The sequence below is a fragment of the Lucilia cuprina genome, chromosome 4 (assembly GCF_022045245.1).
Source record: "Lucilia cuprina isolate Lc7/37 chromosome 4, ASM2204524v1, whole genome shotgun sequence".
Taxonomy (NCBI): domain Eukaryota; kingdom Metazoa; phylum Arthropoda; class Insecta; order Diptera; family Calliphoridae; genus Lucilia; species Lucilia cuprina.
Genome location: NC_060952.1, coordinates 34,663,525 through 34,687,653, shown reverse-complemented (window position 1 = coordinate 34,687,653; position 24,129 = coordinate 34,663,525). Strand labels below are relative to the sequence as shown.

At 30.0% G+C, this 24,129-nt stretch overlaps 1 protein-coding gene across 2 annotated transcripts; it reads left to right on the top strand.

Moving 5' to 3' along the window:
- The first annotated feature begins 1,632 nt into the window (after positions 1 to 1,632).
- Positions 1,633 to 16,534, top strand: LOC111675530 (calcyphosin-like protein). Of its 2 annotated transcripts, none has more exons than XM_046949766.1 (6): positions 1,633 to 1,707; positions 9,323 to 9,471; positions 9,667 to 9,786; positions 9,921 to 9,978; positions 10,067 to 10,279; positions 16,301 to 16,534. In XM_046949766.1, exons 1-6 carry the CDS (start codon positions 1,642 to 1,644, stop codon positions 16,400 to 16,402), a joined length of 708 nt encoding a protein of 235 aa, XP_046805722.1. In that variant the 5' UTR covers positions 1,633 to 1,641; the 3' UTR covers positions 16,403 to 16,534. The 2 variants fall into 2 exon arrangements, with proteins under 2 accessions (XP_046805722.1, XP_023292076.1); XM_023436308.2 differs by lacking the exon at positions 1,633 to 1,707 and adding an exon at positions 5,477 to 5,577.
- Positions 16,535 to 24,129: the final 7,595 nt, after the last annotated feature.

Below are 24,129 nucleotides of genomic sequence, written 5' to 3'. Positions count from 1 at the left end.
CAGCCAGCCAGCCGGACGGACATGTCTTAATCGACTCAAAAAATGATTCTGAATCGATCGGTATACTTTAAGGTGGGTATTGGACCAATATTTTTGTATGTTACAAACATCAGCACAAACGTATAATACCCTCCCCACTATAGTGGTGTAGGGTATAATAACATTTCACATAAGCAGAAATAATTTCTAGTATTTGATAAAAAAAAAAAACTATACAAAGAATAAAGAAGAAAATAATATTTTTGTTTATAAACCGTGCAAAAGTTATTTTCAAACATGAAAAAAATCTGTGCGTACAGGAATCTGTGAACAATTAGTATTAACTATGTGTACTCAGATTTTCATAATCAGCTCTTATGCTCCTGTAAAATGACTTTAATGTTTAAAAGACATACAATTTCAAAAGATGGAATTCCAAATTTATATTAAAAAGTTGGTATTAATATTAATTTAAACCCACGATCGGCAACTCCTATACACAGTGTTTTTTTTTTTTTGCCGTTACTAAATTTACACAGATTACTCACACGCACAGAAATTCAGTCTCATTTGAGCTGTCATAGAAGAAGTTGTGTCGCACAGTGGTATAGGAAAAAAAAAAAAGAGGGAAATAATTCGGTAACTTCTAAACGGTTAATCCGATTTTAATGAAATTTGGTATGCACAAAGAGGAGGTGTTGTCGAGTTTAGGTTTTGAATTTGGACCTTATAGGCCAACCAGGGGCCCGGCGGGGGGTCCTCAAATTAGGACACCTCGGCTATGTTAAATTTTTAAAACGATCCTATTTCTTCATTTGAGTTCCGATTTAAAAAAAATCGGAATCTCCTCATCGAGCACTATAAAAAATGTCATCATAGCAGTAAATTATCTCTTATAGTTTAGGAGATATTCGCATTTGAAAATTAAAATTTTAAAATTTTTACCGTTCTTACTTTAGTTTTTTGATAATAGCGGGTCCAAATATTCCCGATTTTCGCCATTTCTTTTTTTATTCGCTTAACAACAAGTTTATATATCAAGCAGTGAAAGAATTATGTAAAAATCATGACTGAGTCCAAAGTTTCTTTACAAAAAATAAAAATTTTATAAAAGTAAAAATTGTAAAAATATACTTATGGTGTAGGGTATCATATGGTCGGCCATGCCCGACTATACTTTCCTACTTGTTCCTTCTATCTATATACTGATTGCAGTTTAATCTTTCATTTTGAGTCAAACTCAGTCAAAATTATTGAATTGAAGAAAGTATGTCAGGTGAACTAACTGACAAACTGACTAACTAATTAACTATTATTAGGACCCATATATATCACAATTCAATTCTTTTCAATTGATTCAATTCACTCTTTACAAACTCTGTACTTTTTCTAATATTGTGCGCAGCCTTTTTTATCGCACACAAATAAACAATAAGAAAGCTAAACACTCACTGAAACACCTACAAATGTCCAAAAAATCGTGAATAAAATTTGTTTAATGAAGTAGAATTATTTGTAGCTACATAAGTAAGTATAATTTCTTATTTGCTCAGTTATTTTATTTTTGTACCCATATTAAATGAGACCAATAAGTTTTGACACATTTACTTGTTGTTGTTTGTCTCAGTCTTAATTTAAATAAAGTGCGTTTAAGACACCGTTATGTTTGTCCGCCGTCCAAGTAACGCAAGTATGTCAAATTATCGCAAACTAACAAAAAGGAGACAGGTAGAAAAAATTTTAATAATTTCATTAATATTTAAAATAAAAATTAAAAAAAGAGCACTGGACTTGGAAAAAATATCTCATTTAATTACAAACATTTTTATTTGAGCAATAAAATCAATAAAAATTATCTTTAAAGCTTTAAGTAATAAGAAACAGCTACAAAAGTTCAAAGAACAGTGAAAAAATAAACCCAAAGATACAAATTAAAGTATTAATTTATTTAATATTTTTTCTTTAATTTTATTGATAATGAACTTTATTTAAATATTTTCTGCTTACGTTCGTGTTATTCATGTAAATATAGTATGTAAAATGGCAAGAGTTTTTTTATATTAAATAGTTTCATAATTAAGGCAATCAGTATAAAAGCAGTTCGCATTTAATTGCAAATGTGTAATTTTTATCAGTTCATTTATATCGCTATTCAACTCTTTCTGTTTTCATTTTTTCCATGACCGTCGAAAAGGGTTGAAGGAAAAAAAATTTAAACACAAACAATATGGAATATATGAAAGCAAGAACATGTGTATATTATATAACCTTGACTGAGGTAAAAAAATATTAAATTAAAAAGTACTTTAGTGTCATACAAAAAATCAAAAATATTGATAACTTTATAATACGTTTAGAATCAAATTTCTGCAATTTTTTGAAATGTACCTAACAGAAGACTTTTTGAAATATACCTCTTTATACAAAACAAGTAAGAAAGTATAGACGGCTATGGCCGACCATATAATACCCTACACCATGAGTATGTTTTTAAAATATTTATTTTTCATAAAAAACATTTATGTTGAATTTCACCTTAATTCCAAAGTATTTATGCAAATAATTGATAAAAGAAAAATTTTCTAAATGAGGCTTTATATATAATATAGGTCAAACATGGGCCGACCCTCATTAAATTTGGAAAAAGGGTATAATTTGAAATAACACTTTGTTTTGTTGAGTTTCAATGCAATACAGTCAATTTTAGACGTTTAAGACATTTTTTGAAGGGGGGTTTGTATGGGGCTAGGATCAAATAAGGCCGATCATTACGGAAATCTGCAGTGTCATTTATACTTAAATAAAACTTATTTGTGAGAGATAATAGTACATTTGGCATTAAAAAGGCCAAATTGGGAGGTACGGTTTTATGGGGGCTAGGTGAAATAATAGGCTTCGTTGAAAATTAAGGCCTTACCTTGTGCAAAAGGTTTACATCCGGCCGGCTGGTTGGCTGTCAGCCACCGGGAATGACATGTTTTAATCAACTCACTATAGATGTGTAGAATATAAAAATGTATTGGTCTTTCCCATTATCTGCTTAAAGTTATATAATTTTTTAGATCTCTCTCGAAAAGATTGCAGATTTCAAATATTGATATTAAAATTTTTCAACTAGGGAATGAAGACACTTTCTAAAATTCATATTTCTTGTATTTGCTCCAGTTACGTATGTATATTAAAATGCTTTTAAGAGGACCTTGTACAGAAGCTATGAACAATTATAAACCGATAGTGAAGCATTATTATATTAACACTCCAAGTGTGCTTTGCTATAATAAAATCTATATAAATAAGTAGCACTTTGAAGATTCTAGATACAAAAATTTCCAATTTTTTGTGCAAAATTTTAGAATTTCATCTCTTATAGTTTCTCAGTTAAACTTTTATTTTCCTAAATTTTAATCATATGGATGTTTAAGGTGTTCGTGCAAATTTCTTTAATATTTTTCTCTTGATAAGCTTTAGTACTAGTTCAAAAATTTATTATATTATAAAAGTAGAGAGTTAATGAAGTACTTCTTATTTCGCTTAGAAAGAAGTTGATGATTAAGTTGTTTTGTTTTCAATATTAACAAGTACACGACACGAATAATTATGTAAATAAGTCATTTCATGTTTTGTTATGGAAAAACCCCATGATTTAAATATCTGTTCTTCAAGATTTTTTGAACTTAACAAACTCTATTCTTTATAATTTTATAGCGTTTGAAAAATTTTTTAAGGGGCTTTGCCTACACATACAGTCTAATAATAAAGTAAAATAAAATCCTAATCGTATGACATAAAGTGATTTACGTGAACACCAGCCCTGACGTTTTCGATTTAAACTACAGCCACTTGGATCCCGGATGAATCTTAACCAACTGAGCTGAGGCACTGCCGTTTTCTGTTTTTCTTATGTGTTTAAGTATAAAAAAATCCCTGATATAATGCGATTTGCTTGTTTTTTAATCCATTTCATCCGTATTTTCTTTCAATGTCTATTGATTAATACATATTGCATATTTGCAATCCCAACAATACTCTTCTGCATACAATTTTGACAGATCATCCCAGCTGACATTTGGAAGAGTATTGGATGATTAATTTGTAAAATTAGTCATTTTTTACACCTTTTGATGACATAAAAATGATTAGTAAGTTAAGCGCATACAAAATGATTCGAAAATGATCCCGATTTGAAAAACGATAACAAAATGTATAGCAATCATAAATTGATGATCCTGGTGTTTAATATATACCCAGCAAAAACTGTGTAATAGCTTTCAATTGTAATTGCCTACCTTAAATTACTATATATCGCCTGGATTACATAGAAGTTGTCAAATAAGGTCTTATTAATAATATGTTATATAATTCATTAGTTATCTTGCCAGTAAATATATAGAAGCTGTATACGTTTTACAAGCGATTTACAACAACAACTTTTTCTAATTACTTGTAATAGTTTGTGCTAAGTACTTGCCTCCAATGACTTAAATGCTATTGTGTAAGTAATCTTTAGCATTTTAACGCAGTTGGAAGATCTAAAATTATTTCTTGTTTACTCGAAATCGATTAAAAAATGACTCGAAACTGACTAGAAAAGGGTCTCAGAAAAGACTCTTTTAGATGAGTAGGCAAATAATTTTATGTGACCTAAAATGAGTTGATATAATTCTTACTTTGTTTATAACATTAAAATATTTATAAAGTCGATTTTCTGTCCAGGAAATTAAAATTATATTATGCTTTAATTATAACAAATTTATATGTTTTTTATGATCTACTACGTAAGATAGTTGGGTGGGGGATAGTTGGGTCACTGAACTAAGTCTAAATAATTCGAATTAATATTTAAAGCAGATTAAGGCCGATCGTATATAAAACCTAGGTACTATACAGTCAGCCAATAATTAGAAGGGTGTCTGAATCGACTAACGAAGTATGTAAGAGTATATTGTTATAATTTTTTTCTTGTGAAGTCGTATATACCTATCTGGTACTGCACAATAATTAAAAGAAGTATTTCTTTTAAAAAAATATTAATATTCAATTTATTTAAAATATTCTACCCCATGTATAGTTTACAAATACTACTTGCTCGCTATAACGATCATTATTTAAATTATAAAGTCGCTATAGAAACCTTGTTTTTTTTACATGAATAAATAATTATACAATTAAGCAACTTTAAAGTTGATTTAACAATTGCATTTGTAGAACAATTTTTTATCTATGTTATAGTGTAAACACACAAATTACCACTAAATATATAATGTAACCTACAATTAAAATAGAGACCACATAGGGTTTTTTTAGTAACAAACTGTTTTTAGTTTTACTACTCGTTTTTTTATAATTTTTTTTTTTTAAACATAAGTGTCATTACTGGCTACGGTCAAGGCTGATTAATCATAAAATGATTGTCCTGTTTTTTTTATTATATAAACACGTAATTCCTTTTAAGGGTAGAAAACCATTTTGTATTAGAAACATTTTTCAGTTATAATATCAAAGTGGTCAAAGATAATACAACGTCTGGTGTTGTTAAATAAGTAAATAAATATCACAGACACTACCAAAAAAATTAAAATGGCTGACGAAGATAATAATGTAAGCTGTCGTACATATTTAAAAAAGAAAAAATCCAAAAAAAAAATTTTTAATTAAATAAAAAATATGTAATATAATATGGTGTTCCATATATTTTGTTGGAAATCGAAAAATTTACTAGATAATGGTTTTTAAATACAAATGTAAAGATCTGTCTAATTCAGTTTAGTATTTTTTTCCATATTTGTATATTCAAACAAGTGCAAAGTTATGTTCTCAAAAACTTTCAAAACACACTTTTACACACATATATACATGTCGCCACGTTAAAATTAAAAATATCTGTCTTGATTTTTAAACTTTAAAAATCAATTGTTAACTAAGATGAAAGAAGATTTTGAAAGTAGTTTAAAATTTTTATTAAATTTATTTAAAAAATCTAAATATTCTATTTCACGAAATTGTACTGAATAATCAAAAACAACTTTTTTTAAATACTTTTAGATGCGTCTTTCTAATATTAAGGTTACCATATGTTTATGAAATTACCTCCATAGATAAAAACAATGTATGTATAAATTTTTGTTAAATTAGCAGCGGGAACAACAACACCTGCCACTACACGCAGGTTTATAACGTGGCATAAACCCATTTGTGGTAATAAAAGAAAATACTAAACAACATAAAAAATAAAACCTAGAAAATATAATAATTACCCGCAGCTAAACATGGAATGGCGAGAAATAATACATGTTACATATAAACTTTGTATTTCGAACTTTACACACATTTAAGTACATTTTTAGAAAAAAATTACTTTAGGAAAATTGATTTAAAAATTTTTATATAGAAAGATTTTTTTTTAATAAATAAAACAAGTTAGAGTATTATATCCGGCTATATACACTTGAAATACACTCCATCTGAAAACCAATCTTAATATTTTTATATATGTGTTTAATAAATTGTGAGTTTAAATTTTGATTCAGTGATGTGCAAGCTATTATTTAGAAAATGCTGTAGTTCATTTTTTAATTTAGACCTAAAATAATTATACCACTTGGTGTATACACAATAATTGGTCCTACACCAAACGTTAAGTATACCAATCGGCTCTGAATCATTAGGCTAAGTCCGTCTGTCCATCCATCCGTCCGTCCACCTGTGGGTCCGTCCATGTAAACCTTGTAATCAAACTACATATCGCAATTTTAAAGATATTTCTATGAAATTTGGTACATGTTCTTCCAAGGTACAATTTAACTTTAATGATTTATTATGAAAACTAAATCATATTTTATTTTTGTAAAAGGTGTAGGGTATTATATGGTCAGCCTCGGTCGTCAAAAATTTCTTACTTGTTATACCCTACACCACTTTAGAGGGGAGAGTATATTGGATTTGTGCTGATGTTTGTAACTCACAATAACCTTAAAGTATACCAATCGGCTTAGAATCATTTTCTGAGTCGATTTTGCTATGTCAGTCCGTCTGTCCGTAATCAAACCTTGTAATCAAACTACAGGCCACAATTTTGAAGATAATTGAATGAAATTTGGTACATGATTTTCTACTGTCCCAGGGACGAATCCTATTGAAAATTGTTAAGATCGGCCCATTATTTCACCTAGTCCCCATACAACTGTACCCCCGAATAGGGCTTCTATACATTGTAATCAAACTACAGGTCTTAATTTTGGAGATAGTTCAATGAAATTTGGCACATGCTCTTTTATGATACTGTAGACGAAGCCTATTGAAAATAATTAACATCGGGCCATTATTTCACCTAGGCCCGATAGAACTGAACCCGCCAAATAGGGCTTTTAAGTTCATAATTATGTTTAATATACTCGTATCTCGACAAAAAGCTGCAAAACCAAGTTCTATACTAGTCTTGATGAACCTGATGAACTTTATAATTATAGGGCCTTAATTGACCCTAGCACCTCTAAAAAGCCCCCATTAAAATTTTACTTAAATATCCACAGTTTTATTAAACAGTAATGGGCTTTAGTATATCTGAGGCAAGGTACAATTCAACTTAAATGCTTTATTATAAGAACGAAATCACATTTTATTCGTATACAGGCGTAGGGTATTATATGGTCGGCCTCATCCTAGTATAGGCCGACCTATATTAGGATGAATGTTCTTAATATATGTACATAATATTCGATGCAATTTCGCGAGAAAGTTTTGGATGATAGAAAAAAACAGATATTAGATTCTGTTTCTGCAGCTAAAAATACATTAAATTCAGGCAAAATTGTTTAAAAATAGTTCACAAGCCTTCGTTGATCTGTGTAATTAAAACTGCTGAAGTTCGCAACGAATATAAAAATTTTGTAAGTCATTTTTAAAGCGGGGTGCATGTTTTATCAGATATGAAGAAATACAACAGGGCCAGAAACAGTATGTGTACCAAAGTCTCTACAGGAATCGAATAGGCAAAAAAATATATGTATATACTTATAAAAATGTTCAGCCCATTAAGAGTTTCGTCCTTAAAGAGACAGGCTAGAATTGTGCTTCAGTATATATACTAAGTAAATTTTAGTAACTAAACATTGACATGCGATTTTGGTTAAAATACTTAATTATAGTGGTTGACTTTAAATGAATTTATTTTTTATAATGAAATAGTTTTGTAAATTATACAAAAACACACAAGACAAAAACAAAGCAATTGTATTTAGTCGTAGTTTTTCGTTATGTATTATAGCAGTACAATTTTGCGTGATTTTATTTATTAACTCATTCAACATTTTATTACTTTTCCAATAAGTACATACTTTATCAAAAAAAGTCCCTCTAAGAAGCCCACAACCGAAACTCAATATAAAATTTTCTGGATCTAATCAAAATTAGTTCCACACATGTATAAATATTAATACCCTCATTACGGAAACAAACCTTTTGTCGATTTATCTAAAATTAGATAGTTAAATGTGTTTCAATAAAAATAAGCTTTCTGATGATGGGTATTTAAGATTCGGCACTGACGAATATAGCGCTATAACTTGTTTATATACATATATGAGCAGGGTATATTGGGTTTGTACTGATGTTTGTAAAATATACCAATTGGCTTCGAATCACTTTCTGTGACGATTTAGCTATGTCCATCCGGCCGTTTGTCCATGTAAACCTTGTAATCAAACTACAGGTCGCAGTTTTGAAATGAAGTTTGGTACATGATCTTCTTCATAATTGTCCCGGGAACAATGTCTGTTGAAAATGGTTAACATCAGGCCATTATTTCACATAGCCCCCATGCAACTCGCCGAATAGGGCCTTTAAGTTTATAATTATGTTATGTATACTCGTATCTTAACAAAAAGCTGCAAAACCAAGTTATACACTAGCCTTTATGACCTTCAAGCATTTTATAATTATAGGACCTCATTTGATCTTATCCCCTATAAAATTCCCCCCTAAAAATTTGACTTAAATATCCAAAATTTTATTCAACAATAAATGACTTAAGTATATCTGAGGCAAGGTACCATTCAACTTGTTTTTCTTTATTCATCGTTGATTTTATATTTTATAAATACATAGGTTATAGTTTTTAGTCCAGATTATTGTTTTAAAATTTCGAAAAAAAAAAATCAAGCTGCACAAAGTCATAACTCCCTTCCCAGTCTTTTAATATAAAAATATAATTAGTTTAACTAATGCTTCTTTTGTTACAAAAGATTATTTTTAATTAGAATTTGTTATACATTGTATAATTAATCCAATCAATTTATGAATTTATACACGTTGTTATACCTAATTTCTTTGTTTTCGTTCATTTTAGATGAGAATAAGAAATCTATATTCCAGTGAAGCAAAATTGGCTCAAAAATCTCAACGTGAATTGGCAGATGGTACCGAAAAAGATGTACTGACAAAATTGCGTTTATTGTGTTTAAGTCGCGGTGCCACAGGCATTTCAGGGCTGGGCAGGTAATTAATACGAAGCGTATTTTTATTAAGTTTTAATTCTGTTTATTTTGTTCTGCAATAAATTATCCATAACAAAAGTAATAGCTTTGCTATTTAATAGAGACAAATTTTAAAAGATTTATTTCTTCTGTATGTTGTTTGTCATAATTTTTCCTCATTATTATTATTATTATTTTGTGCATAAAATTATCATAGAGCCTTTCGCAATATGGACGATGATGGAAGTAAAGCATTAAATGAAGAGGAATTTGTCAAAGGTATACGTGAGTTCGGTCTGGACTTAAGTGATGAAGAGCTAAAGGAATTGTTTCAAACGTTAGTATTTGTGCTATGTCTGTTGAGAGATAATTTAACTAAAACACCATTAAAGTGTCTAATCATAAATTATTGCACTTAATAATTTTTCATTTTCTTTGTTTAATTTTCATGGCTATTTTTCATTTTCAAAGTTTCGATGAAGATGGCAGTGGTTCTATTAATATGACTGAATTTTTATTGAAATTACGTGTAAGTAGCAGTTTTACTTTATTTTGCATTCTTGTTGTACGTTATTGAATGCATAATTCATTTCTTTGTTAATAATTTACTTAAATAGCCACCCATGCCACAGAGTCGTCTAGACATTATTGAACAAGCATTCAATAAAATGGACAAAAATGGTGATGGTGTCATTACCGTAGAAGATTTAAAACATGTTTATTCCGTTAAGGAACATCCAAAATATGAAACTGGTGAAATGACTGAAGATGAATTGCTAAGAGATTATTTGAATAATTTTGAAGGTGTACGTGGCAATAATGATGGAACTGTAAGTGTTTAAATGTACTGTTCTTAAATGTATACTATAGTGATAGAGGGCATACACAAGTTTGTCATTTCATGTTAAACAGAAAAAAATACATCTAAGATGAAATGAAATTCTCGTTTCTGTCTGATCACATTAAAACTAAGCAAAAGAAATGTGTTAAATGAGACTAGGCGAAATCGTGGACCAATATTGCATATTTTCAATGCCAAACAAACTGCGTCAACTTAAAACATTTGTGCAAATTTTCAGCTCTTTAGCTATTCCCGATTGGACTCTATCGCATTTTGAACGGGATAGATCGTCTTAGAATATATATATACTATCATAGGTCTTAGACGAATATTTCTATGTGTTACAAATGGACTGACAAAAACAATATAAATATAATAATTTTTATTCCCACTCCGGGCTCAATATGCTTAATATAGGTTCAGTATTATAGAAAACTCGAAGAAAACGTTTTGAAGAACGAAAAAAGTCCCTTTTTTTGGCTCTCAAGTATGTTTGTAGGTATAATAATATAAAAAATCAAATAGTACCTTTTAAAGAACTAATAAGTAAGAGTGTTATATTCGACTATGCCGAATCTAATATTACCAACATCAAACAGTAAGCAGTAAGTGATTGCTCTCCTTTAAACATTAGGTTGTTATTATGATGAAATTTTGGTTTGTAAAAAACTTTCATCTGCACATCGAATTATGCCGAACTTCTTCCCCCCGGGGGCATGTTACCTTGGCGAGACCTCCGCCTTGGTGTTATTGCAATCCCGGGGTATAAAGAGGGCCCAATACCTCCAATCTGACCGGGATTGAAAAATTGGTGTTTTCAGTCTACCGCTTGGCTTAGTCCTTGCATAGATTGCCAGAGGTCAGACCAGAGCACCGCATAATCTGGTACTACGGGTGGCCAATTGCCCGCAGGACTATGTCCTGGCTGGTCAGTTGGTTGAGATTCCTTCGGGATCCACGTAGTGGCTGTTGGTTGAACCCAAATTCGCGGGAAGAGTATAAGTGGCGGTTAAAAGACTGATGCATGATAATAGTCAATATTTCGGGATAAGAGTTCGGTGCTGTTGCCGAAAATCAACAGATACCCCACAGAGGAGTGACTGTGGGACCAAGCGTTTGATATGGGTTGGTGTCAATTGTATATGATACAGAATGAATGTAGAGGTATACGGGCCTTACTCCACCCGTATACCTAAATGAGTGTGTCGTATGTTTTTATACCCACCATGAAAAAAATGGGGGGTATATTGATTTTGTCATTCCATGTGTAACACATCGAAATATTGCTCTAAGACCCCATAAAGTATAAATATTCTGGGACCTTGTAAGATTCTAAGACGATCTAGCCATGTCCGTCCGTCTGTCCGTCTGTCTGTCTGTTGTTGGCACGATAGCGTCCACAAAATAAGAGATATTGAGATGAAATTTTCCCAAAATATATTTTATATATCAAAAATGTTTGGTTTTGAAAATGGGCAAAATCGGTCAACGATTTCACATAGCCCCCATACAAATGTACCCCCGGAATACTGTATAAATAGCTTCAAATATTCACAAATTCGTTTTTTTATGAAGCAAATACCACAAAATTTCGCATAGGTGAGTTAGTTGACGTCTGCAAAATAATTCTGCATTATGGCGGACATAGGACCATAATTGGCCCTACCCCCCATATAAGGTCCCCCTTAGAAAATGACTAAAAAGCTTATTACTGGCTTAAAAATGGGAATATAGCGATGAAATTCGACACACATAAGTTTTATGCAAGCCAATATCTCTCAACCAAATTTTACGTATATCGGTCCATAATTGACCCTACCCCCCATATAAGGTCCCCTTCAGGAAATGAGTTTCACGCTCATTACGCTCTTAAAAATAAAAGTATAGTGATGAAATTTTATGTGGATCGGTCCATAATTGACCCTACCCCCCATTTAAGGTCCCCTTTAGAAAATGACTGTAACGCTCATTACTGGCATAAAAATGGGAATATAGCGATGAAATTTGACACAAGTAAGTTTCTTACTAGCCAAAACCTATCTATGAAATTTTATGTGGATCGGTCCATAATTGACCCTACCCTCATATGAGGTCCCCTTCAGTAAATGACTTTAACTGACTGAAATTCGAATCACATAAGTTTCATGCAAGTCAATATCTCTCAACCAAATTTTATGTATATCGGTCCATTATTGACCCTACCCCCCATATAAGGTCCCCTTCAGAAAATGAGTTTAACGCTCATTACTCTCTTAAAAATAAAAGTATAGCGATGATATATGACATAAATAAGTTTCTCACTAGCCAAAACCTCTCCTACTAGCCAAAACCTCTCTATGAATTTTATGTGGATCGGTCCATAATTGACCCTACCCCCCATATAAAGTCCCATTCAGAAAATTACTTTAACGCTCATTACTCGCTTAAAAATACAAATATAGCGATGAAATTTGACATAAGTCAGTTTCTTACTAGCCAAAACATTCTATGAAATTTTATGTGGATCGGTCCATAATTGACCCTACCCCCCATATAAGGCCCCCTTCAGAAAATGACTTTAACGCTCATTACTGGCTTAAAAAAGGGAATATAGCGATGAAATTCGACACACATAAGTTTCATGCAAGCCAATATCACTCAATCAAATTTTATGTATATCGGTCCATAATTGCCCCTACCCCCCATATAAGGTCCCCTACAGAAAATGACTTTAACGCTCATTACTGGCTTAAAAATACAAGTATAGCGATGAAATTTTACATAAGTAAGTTTCTTACGCCAAAACTTCTCTATGAAATTTTATGTGGATCGGCCCATAATTGACCCCCCATATAAGGTCCATTAAGCTCACTACTGGCTTAAACAAACGAATATAGCGATGAAATTTGATATAAGTAAGTGTCTTACAGGCCAAAAAATCTTTATGAAATTTTATGTGGATCGGTCCATAATTGACCCTAACCCCCATAAAAAGTCTTCCCATAAACTTTCTTTAATGCTCATTACTGGCTCAAAAATATGATTACGACAATGAAATTACACGGAAGTAAGATTTATACAAGTCGAGATTTACCAAATTTTATGTGGATCGGTCCATAGTTGACCCTTCCCCCCACATAAGGCCCCCTTCAGAAAACGACTTTAGCGTTAATTATGGGCGTAAATATAGCGAATATAGCGTAGAAATTTTACATAAGTATATATCTTAGGAATCAAAACCTCTATATCAAATTTTATGTGGATCGGTCTATTATTGACCCTAGCGCCCATATAAGGTCCCCTCCGTGTAAGCTTATATCTCTATTCCTTCTATAGCAACCGAAATCTCTCTATCAAATTTTATGAGGATCAGTCCATAATAACACCACCCCATATAAATTCCGCCCCAGAAAATGACGCGAAAAATATGAATACCGCAAGACAACTCGACTACTTTGGCAAGAGATTAGATAGCTCGAGTACTCCAGCAAAGTACTTGCGCATGGTACCGGTCATAGCCAATGTGCAAAAATTGCAACCTGAGTCTTCATTGAAGACAAAGGGGCGATGGTAGACCGTTTTCAAGTCTACCCTGTGGATGAAAAAGACCACCGTGAGATAAGGCCGACACGAAAAAACTCTCGACAGTCTGTGCCGAACTTCTGTGCTACACTCATATTTTAAAGCCAACACTGAGCGTTAAAGTCATTTTCTGAGGGCGGCCTTATATTGGGGGTAGGGTTAATTTTTGCTCTTAAGAAACTTACTTATATCGAATTTCAGCGCTTAAGGGATCATACATGTGTGGAAAGGTCAATTATAGATCTATGGTCATAAAATTTGGCAAAGAGAATTTGGCTCATATAAGGCTTATTTCAATGCTATAGTGTTAATGTTGTTTTTCGGGAAGCCACTTGTGCAGGGGCTATACGAAAACGTGAACCAATATTGCCTTTTTATATAGGGAAAATTTGTGTAAAATTTCAACCCTCTAGTTTTTTTCCGTTTGAACTCTATCGTGCTTTCAACAGACAGACAGACGGACGTACGAACGGAGGGACGAACAGGCATGGCTAGATCATCTTATAATTTAATAAGAACCCAGAATATATATACTTTAGTGGGTAAAAAGTGGTTATTTTTAAAAGGCACACAGCTTTATTCGTAATGTGCTTTTCCTGCCTGGCTTTGTTTTTATAAACAAGCAAGTATAAAAGTAAAATTAACCATACGATATATGTACGAAAAATTAAATTTTTTTATACAAATTTTCAAAGATTGTCTTGGAGTTTTCTTTATGTCTACTTATTTATGAATTTAAATATTACATTTCTCGAAATCATGTCTGATAGAAATGTTAAAGATTTGGTTCCCAAAGATATCTAGGATCTTCAAATGTATAATCGTCCTGTTTAAAACCGGGCGCACACACGTAAGGGGTTCAATAAAATTTTTTTTTGAATCACTCAATTAAAAAGTGGAAGACTCTAATATGTCAAAATTTTTCTCTACTCGGAAGTTACATAACATGGGTACAGTCTTCAAAAAAGATAGCCTAACCGACTCCGATATCTGTAAGGTATTTATATTATAATACATTTCAGAAGCATTCTTTGAAAAATAAGGGGTTAAAAATTAATAACATAATATCATTTTAAGTGATTATTTCAACACGGGAATGATATTAGAGGCAAGTACTTAACATGCTCACTTACAAATAAGGTGTTAGGTAAGGTATTTATTTACTGGTTCTCACATTTTATTCGCTTTTAATATATTATTTGTAAGTCATTACTCGACTCCTTCTTTATAATGCATATGATAGGTAGTAGTCATTAAAAAATAAATTGTTGCGTAAGTTAAAATAATTACCATGTTTTTTCTGGGTATATATACTTTCTACGATCGGAAAATTATATTTTAGAAATGAAAAACGGAATAACAATCATATATAGATACTCTTCTCACGAATGTGAGGGGTATAAACAAATTAAATAATAGAAGACAAATTTTCGGAGATCTAGTAAAAAACTGAATAATCTTAACGAGTAAGCTATAAAGGCAAAGCCACGTCGACAGATTGAACTTTTATATTCCATAACAAATTGTACCAACAATGAATTCTTAACGCTGGGATATTCTGAGGAAATTGTAGTTTACAACTTCAGAGTCCTTTAGAAGAGTCAGCTTTGTTCTTTATCGATTTTTATACCCTACACCACTATAGAGGGGAGGGTATTATACGTTTGTGCTGATGTTTGTAACATACAAAAATATTTGTCCAATACCCACCTTTAAGTCGATTAAGACATGTCCGTCCGCCCGTCTGTCCGGCTGGCTGGCTGTCCATGTAAACCTTGTGTGCAAGGTACAGGTCGCAGTTTTCAAGATAATTTGATGAAATTTGGACCAAACAGGTTTCTTGCACAGGGACGAAGCCTATTAGAAATGGTTGAAATCGGTCCATTATTTCATCTAGCCCCCATACAACCGTACCACCCGATTTGAACTTTTTATGTCATAATTACGTCAAATATTCTGCTATCTCTCTAAAAATTGGCACAAATAAGTTTTATATAAGTATAAATGACACTGCAGATTTTCGTAAGGATCGGCCCTTATTTGACCATAGCCCCCATACAAACCCCCTTCAAAAAATGTCTTAAACGTCTAAAATTGACTTGTAACCATTTGTATCGCAATGAAATTCAACAAAACTAACTATTATTTAGAAATATATTGACATATAGGTCAATATGGGCCAATCCTTGGTAAATTTGGGAAAAGGATATATTTCTAAATAACAGTTAGTTTAGAAATTTTAGTTTTTTTTATAAATAAATTGCTTAATTATTTTGGAATTATGGTGATATTCAACATAAAAGTTTCTTTATAAAAAAATTAAAATTTTATAAAAAGTAAAAAATTTTAAAAAATATACTCATGGTGTAGGGTACTATATGGTCGGCCATGCCCGACTATACTTTCCTACTTGTTTTAAATAGTTTAATTTTTTCGTATTTTTCAACAGATAACCAAGGAAGAGTTTACAAACTATTATGCTTCGATAAGTGCATCCATTGATAACAACATGTATTTCGACTTGATGATGAGACGTGCCTTCGCTCTTTAAGTACTGCATTGGAACATGGAAAAATAATTTATATTTACAGATACTCCTTATATGTATTTTTATTAACAAAGCGAAGTTTGAAAAATATTTTTTAATTATAAAAAAATTATTAATTTAACTTTAATGTTTAATAAATTAGATAATACTTAAATTATTTATTAGAATTATATTTTTTTGGGTTATGTTAAATAAAGGTATAACATTTTTTTTCAATATAATACACTAAAAATATAATTACTTTGAAGTATGTAATTCATAAAAAAATATTTATTTTTGAAAGTAAAAATACATTTCTTTAAACAAAATGAATAATTTCAGCAACAGTTTTGAAATATACATATGTATATGAAATTGTCAACTATTTGATGAAATAAATTATTACAAATTTAATTATTTTTGTTGAGTGTAATGTGAAATTAAAAAAAATCAAAAACTAAATGAACACAGAAAATTACGAACTTTTTCTTACAGTTCAACTCTCATTAATAATACGCTCAACAGTTGCTGTTAACATCAACTAACAACTACGACTACGTAGTATGACTACGACAACTAAAACTTTTAATTGACTATATTTATGCCAAGCTTAAAATAAATACAAAATAAAAATGGAAAGAAAATTGTTTGCTGTTGCTATTTTTTTGTTTTATTTGCTATTTTTCATCGCTTTTTCTCTTTCCATACTTTTACTTTAATTTTTTTCCCACTGTTTAGTACATAAAAATAGCATGAATATTTTTCATTTTGTCAAAAAATTATTTTTTTTCTCAACAAACAGTTTTATTTTTGTTTGCTAAAAAAAGGAGCAAAGTTATTTCTATATGTACTTTTTTGTTTTTGCTTTTTTCTTAATTAGTAAAGTTTATGATTTTGTTTGGAATGTTTTACAAAATTTAATGAATTTATGTTTAGTTTGACAATTCATGAAAAATATTTTTTCTTATGCCAATTGGACTGTATTAAAAAGATACATTTGTGTAGATGAAATATGACATTTTTAATCGTATAAATTTAACTATGTATTTGTTTAGGGCGACATAAATTAAATATTTCAGTCTAATGAACATTTCTCTATTGTTTTATAATACACTACTTTAGTAAGTATATATACCTTAAAGTATACCCATTGGCTTAAATCATTTTCTAAGTCGATCTATGTAATCCTTAGCCCTCATATAACTGACCCTCGTATAGAGCTTGTAAACCTTGTAATAGATCTACAGGTCGGAATTTTGGAGATAATTCAATGAAATAAAGCCTATTAAATAAATGCTTTCTATGAAAACTTAACAATTAATATAATTGCTTCGTCATTTTTATACCCACCATCAAAAAGATGGAGGTATATTGATTTTGTCATTCCGTTTGTAACACATCGAAATATTGCTTATAAATCCATAAAAGTATATATATTCTGGGTTCTTATGAAATTCTAAGACGATCTAGCCATGTCCGCCCGTTTGTCTGTTGAAATCACGATTGGGATACCACGAGAGGAGCTAGACAGTTGAAATTTCGCATAAATATTCTCTATTGCCAAGGTTTGTTTGGTATTGAAAATGGGTAATATCGGTCCACTTTTTGGGATAACCCTCATACAAGTGAACCTCTAAAAAACAGATTTAACGAGCATGACTGCTTTAAAAGCTCGAAAATAAGAATATAGCAATGAAATTCGATACACATATGTTTCATGGGAGTCAAAATATCTTTACTGAATTTTATAAGTTCCATACGAGCCAAAAGGTCTCTGTCAAATTTCGGTCCATAATTGACGCTACCCCCTATAAAGTCCCCTTCAGAAGATGACTTTAACCATCATTACTGGCCTAAAAATTCGAGTATATCGATGAAATTCGGAATTTTTACCATAACCAATAAACAAATAACCAATAATATTTTGTTATTCCAAAGAGCTCAGTCTATAATTGACTTAAACCATATTCCAAATATCAACCTGTTATGTATAGGGGAGCATTCCTTTTATGGTATATGGTAGAGGTTTTGATGGTATGTATATGATATTCGTCCCAGCCAAATATAACACTCTTACTTGTTATACCCTATACCACTATAGTGGGGGGTATTATACGTTTGTGCTGATGTTTATAACATACAAAGATATTGGTCCATTTCCCACCTTAAAGTATACTGATCGATTCAGAATCATTTCAGAATTTTAGACCACCTCTGCCAGATCTGTATCCGGCAAGATTTGTGCCTACTACCAAGATAATATTATCAATTACCAAATTTCATACAAATTATAAAATTGAGGAATAAGAAAAAAATATAAGTAAAACACAAAAAATTTACCAGATTATCAATATAATTATTAATGACCATTTTAATAGTATTTCGTGGGGACTTGAATTTAAATTTGAATAAAATTTATGAAAACAGTAATTTTATAAAACTTTAATTTGAAAACTAATTGTCTAATTTGAATATGTAATTAACATTTTATACAAGTAATTTTTACAATTTAATCCTTATACGAATATATTGTCTATATTATTATTCTAAAATCCTACATATGTACATATGTCTATTTTGATGCTTTAACAAACATTTTAGCCAATCAAGACAAAAATTATCGTTGTATGAAAAAAAGAACAAAATTCTTCTAATTTGCATTTATAAGATAAACACAAACAAAATATGTATAAAAATTTGTTTTTAAAACAATGTAAGAATAGAAGTAAAACAAACAGATTTTTTCTTTTTGTCTTGTAAAATATTCAAACAATTGTTTAAATACTTAAACGAACATACACACAAACTCGTGTGAAATGTCAGTATAAAATATATTTTGTATACATATATCGCATTAACATGTTTTAAAAATCGTCTTAACTCTATATTTAATATTATTGGAAAATTTTGGATATAAATGTTAGCATTTTATACTTTCATTATAACTTTGGTAACACTTTCTAACATTTCCTCGCATATTTGTAAGGATTATTATAATAATCCTTTATAAATCATATTTTTGAATTTTTAATATTTACTCCCTTATTCACAAACCAAATTTTTATTTTATAAAAGGTTTATAAAACAAAATTTCCATTTTTTTGTGAATAAGGGGGTTAATATTTAAACACTAGAAAATGTTTGTTGCAAAAAAAAAAACATTATCATTACACAGAAAAAATTATCGGCAGTTTATTTTCAATTAAGATGTTTAAATTTTCTTTATTTTTTATGTTGATTAATTTTTTAATTAATTCAATTAATGTTTTAATTGATTGAAAAAAATTTCTGGTCTTCTTTTCTATTTTAGATTTATTTTTAATACTTTATTTAGAATTTTTGTGCTAGCAATATTTATAATTCTTAAATAGTCAATAAAATTTTAGGCATATAATAATCAAGTTTCTTGTCAATTTATGAAACACTTTATATGTTAAATTGTGAAAATAAAGTGATATTTTTTGTAAATGCTGAACGCATTGTTAAATGTCTAGTGTTCCGTTAACGTTGTGTTTAATCGATTAATAGTTTGATTGTTTTAATCACCTTCTTAATTGATTTTTAAAAAATACTCTATCAAACAGTTTAATTTATTTGATTAATAAATTATTAAAAAAACAATTTTATATTTATTAAATATATAATTTATACAATTATAGAATTAATCAATTTTAAATCTTGTTCCAATTATTGACATTAATTGTTTTGATTAATTCGTTATTTGAAAAAAATATATATTTTTATTTTTTTACAAATTTGGTTGATATTATAATTTTAGTTATAGGTGCAAAACTTGCTTGATACAGTAATTTTGATAATTAAAGCTCATTTTCAGTTTTTTCTGTGTAGAAAATTATTTTAATGTTCATTAAAAAAATGCTTAAAAATACGAGAACAACAATAAAATTCCACATAAGCTTATCTATATATCAGTTGGGGCGTGGCACCTCCCATATGAATAAAATAGAAAAATTCGATTATCTGGGAAACTATTAGAGTTAGAATTTTCAAATAATGCGCGAAGAACTTTAACATCGATGTAAACATTTCGGATAATAAATTGTCGTGTTAACAAGAGTGGCGTGCGTTGTTGTGCGTTGTACTTCCCTTATGTATAAAATATACAAAAATTAGTTCCTCAAATTTGAACGAAATATTCATCTGAATATTTTGGGAAAAAAAAGGCGGACTTTAATCTGGGGGGATTATAGCCCCCACATGAATTAAATAAAAAAATTCGTATATCTGAAAAACTATTGGAACTGGAATCTTAAAATTTTACATGACGAAGTTTAATATTCATCTGAACATTTTGAAGGAAAAAGGGCAGACTTTCATCTGTGAAGCTTGAAGCCACCGCATGAAATAAATAGAAAAAATCGTATCTCTGAGATGCTGTTAGAGCTAGAATCTCCAAATTTTTTATGAAGATCTTTGGAATTAAGAGAATAAGGGGCAGACTTTCAATGGGCGGCTTGACACCACATATATGAATCACATACAAAATTTCGTCTATCTTCGAAACTCTTAGATAGAAATTGGCGAAATTGCAATAATTTTCTAGGCATCTAAAACTTTTGTACGTAAAATCCACAAAATCGTTAAGTGGTATCTTATTTATAATACTTTTAAAGTAGCAAAGCATTCTAGTTAATAATTAAATGAATACATCTATAGTTTATGAAGATCATTTAATAATTGAATTAATCCCCATGTAATGTGCCTTTCGGAGAATGACTTTAATTATTTAAAACTAACAGAAGTCTCCCTAACAAATTGTATGGGGATAGCTGACCCTAAGAACCTCTTCAAGACTTGACTTTAACTCTTATTACTATGTTAAAAATACTATATAGCCATAAAATTCGACTAAAATCTAAATAATATAAAATTAATAAGAATCGGTTAAAAAAAATAGTGAATTGTCAAATGTGACGTAAGGCGTGGTAATATCTTTACATGAATAATATATTTTAAATAAGTATCACAGTGTTATTACAAAATCTCTTAACAAAATTTTTTGACTTGTCACTTTTTTGTTCCAAATTGTCAAAACTACTTGGATTATACATGCATATGAAAGAAAAAACATATTTTTTAACATATCTACTACATACATATGTATCTGATATCTTTTCTATGAATATTTGGCTTAAGTATGAAAGTTTCTTGTATACATTGTTTGATTTCTTTTTCTAGAAAAGGAATAACTTTTTATATGTATTCATTAAGCTTTTAAAAAATATGACACTTTTACTTATTTTAATTGCAATTAGATATTTTTTTATTTATTTGTATGTATGTACAAATTTAAGTTTACAAACTGTATTTGGTGCAAAAAATCAACAAAATTAAAGTCACTTTACTATTATTAAACCGTCCGACAAAATTAGAAAACATTTGCATTCTTATACCCACCATCAAAAAAGATGGGGGTATATTGATTTTGTCATTCCGTTTCTAACACATCGAAATGTTGGTCATAGACCTATAAAAGTATATATATTTCGGGTCCTTATTAAATCCTAAGACGATCTAACCATGTCCATGTCTGTCCGTCTGTCTGTTGATATCACGATAGGGACCACAGGAGAGGAGCTAGACAGTTAAAATTTTGTATAAATATTCCCTATTTGGTATTGAAAATGGGCCATATCAGTCCACTTTTTCGGATAGCCCCTATACAAGTGAACCTCCTGAAAACAGCTTTAACGGGCATAACTACTTTAGAAGTACGCGTATAGCGTTGAAATTCGACACAAATAAGTTGCATATAAGCCAAATCTTTCTACATAATTTTTGAGGATCAGTCCAAAAATTACGCTAACACTCATTACTGGCCCAAAAATGCGAATGTAGCGATAAAATTCGTATAAGTAAGTTTCTTGCGAACCAAAACTTCTTCAGAAAATGACTTTTACACTCATTACTGGCCTAAAAATTCGAGTATAGCGTTGCAATTCGGTATAAGTAAGTTTCTTTCGAACCAAAACCTTTTTTTTTAGGATCGGCCCATAAATGACCCTACCCATTCTGAAAATGACTTTAACGCTCATTACTGGTAAACATATACGAATAAAATAGTAACATTTTATAAAATTAAGTTCCTTGCGAGCCAAAATCTCTTTACCAATATTTATGTGGATATGTCCATTATTGACCCAAATTCCCCTATTGACTTCACTTCAGGAAATGTCTTTAACGCTCATTAATGTCTTTAAAATACGAGTGAAGTGATGAAATACGACACACGTAACTTTCTTACGAGCCAAATCCTCTGTATCAATTTTTTTGGATCGGCCAAATGACTATAATGCTCATTACTGGCTTAAAAATATGAATGTACAGACGAAATTTAAAATAAGAATTTTCTTATTTTCTTCAGAAAATTACACATACGCTCACAGTTTTAAAATTGAACTTAAATATTTGGCTTTTAAAAATTAATATTTTGTTAGTTAAAAGAGCTCGATCCATAATTGACTTAAGCCATAGTCCAAAACTCTTACTTGTTAGCTTTTTATTTGATGATCCTGTGTCCTTTCAAAAAGACTTCAAAATTTTAAAAAGTACATTTTTCAAAAAATATTTTAAAATACTTTTACTAATCAAATAATGCCATGCTAACAAAAAGAGTTGAGAAATATTTTGTATTATTTTTATTTTATACCGTTGGGTTGAAAATCTTTCAAAAATGTCTTTTAAAATTCTTATCCTTAAAAATATATTTACATTTTCAATATTAATTTTTTTTGAAAATATTGAAAGATTTTTTTATACATCTTTTGATCCTGACAGAATAAACTAAAAATAACAAAAAATATTTTACAACTCATTCTGTTAGCTTGACATCAAATTTGGCACTGTTTGATAAGTAGAAGTATTTTAAAATATTTTTTGAAAAATGTACTTCTTAAAACTTTGAAGTCCTTTAAAAGAGACACAGGATCACGAAATGAAAAACTAAAAACGCCGATTTGTTCCTTTAAACTTATAGTTTCAGACGTATATCATCAGACGTATAATTTTGAGTGTCGGACGGTGTTATAAACAATGTTTTAGCTAAATTTTGTTATTAAAAAAATTAATAATATGTTTCAACATTTGTCCATTGTCCACCTGTCTGAAGGGAAAAAAGAGGACGCTCCAAATTATATGAGAATTTATCGGAATAGTCATATTTTTATAACAGTTATGACTGTGAAATCTACATTTCCAGCGGCCACTTATTCAAGGACTATGCGAAACCATGAGCCGATATTGTCCATTTTTAATACCAAAGAAACCTTAACTATGGGTTCCGTTTGGATTCTATCGAGTTTTCAACAAACAGATGGACATTGGTATTGGGCCTAAGAATTAAATAAAGATCCAGAATATAATTTTGTGGATTTATGACCAATAATTCAATGTGTATCTAGGCATAAATCAGCACACTAAGGGAATTTGTTATATTTAAGGCCGATCTGCAAAAGTAGACATGTCATTATAACATGCTAGTGAATAATTAGCAACATACTAAATACGTTTTTTTCCAAAAATATACTTTTATCTACAATATGTATGAATATGTTTCCCTAACTGCTGCGTCCAACTGAATATTATGTTTATGTTGGTAATTTATTTTCAAATAATAAATACAAAATTTTAAATTGTATTTACGCTCAATAAAAAAAAAACATAAATCCAAGTATCCATTGCACATTACTAGAGAACTTAGAATTACTATATGAATTGACTTAGCTGATAAT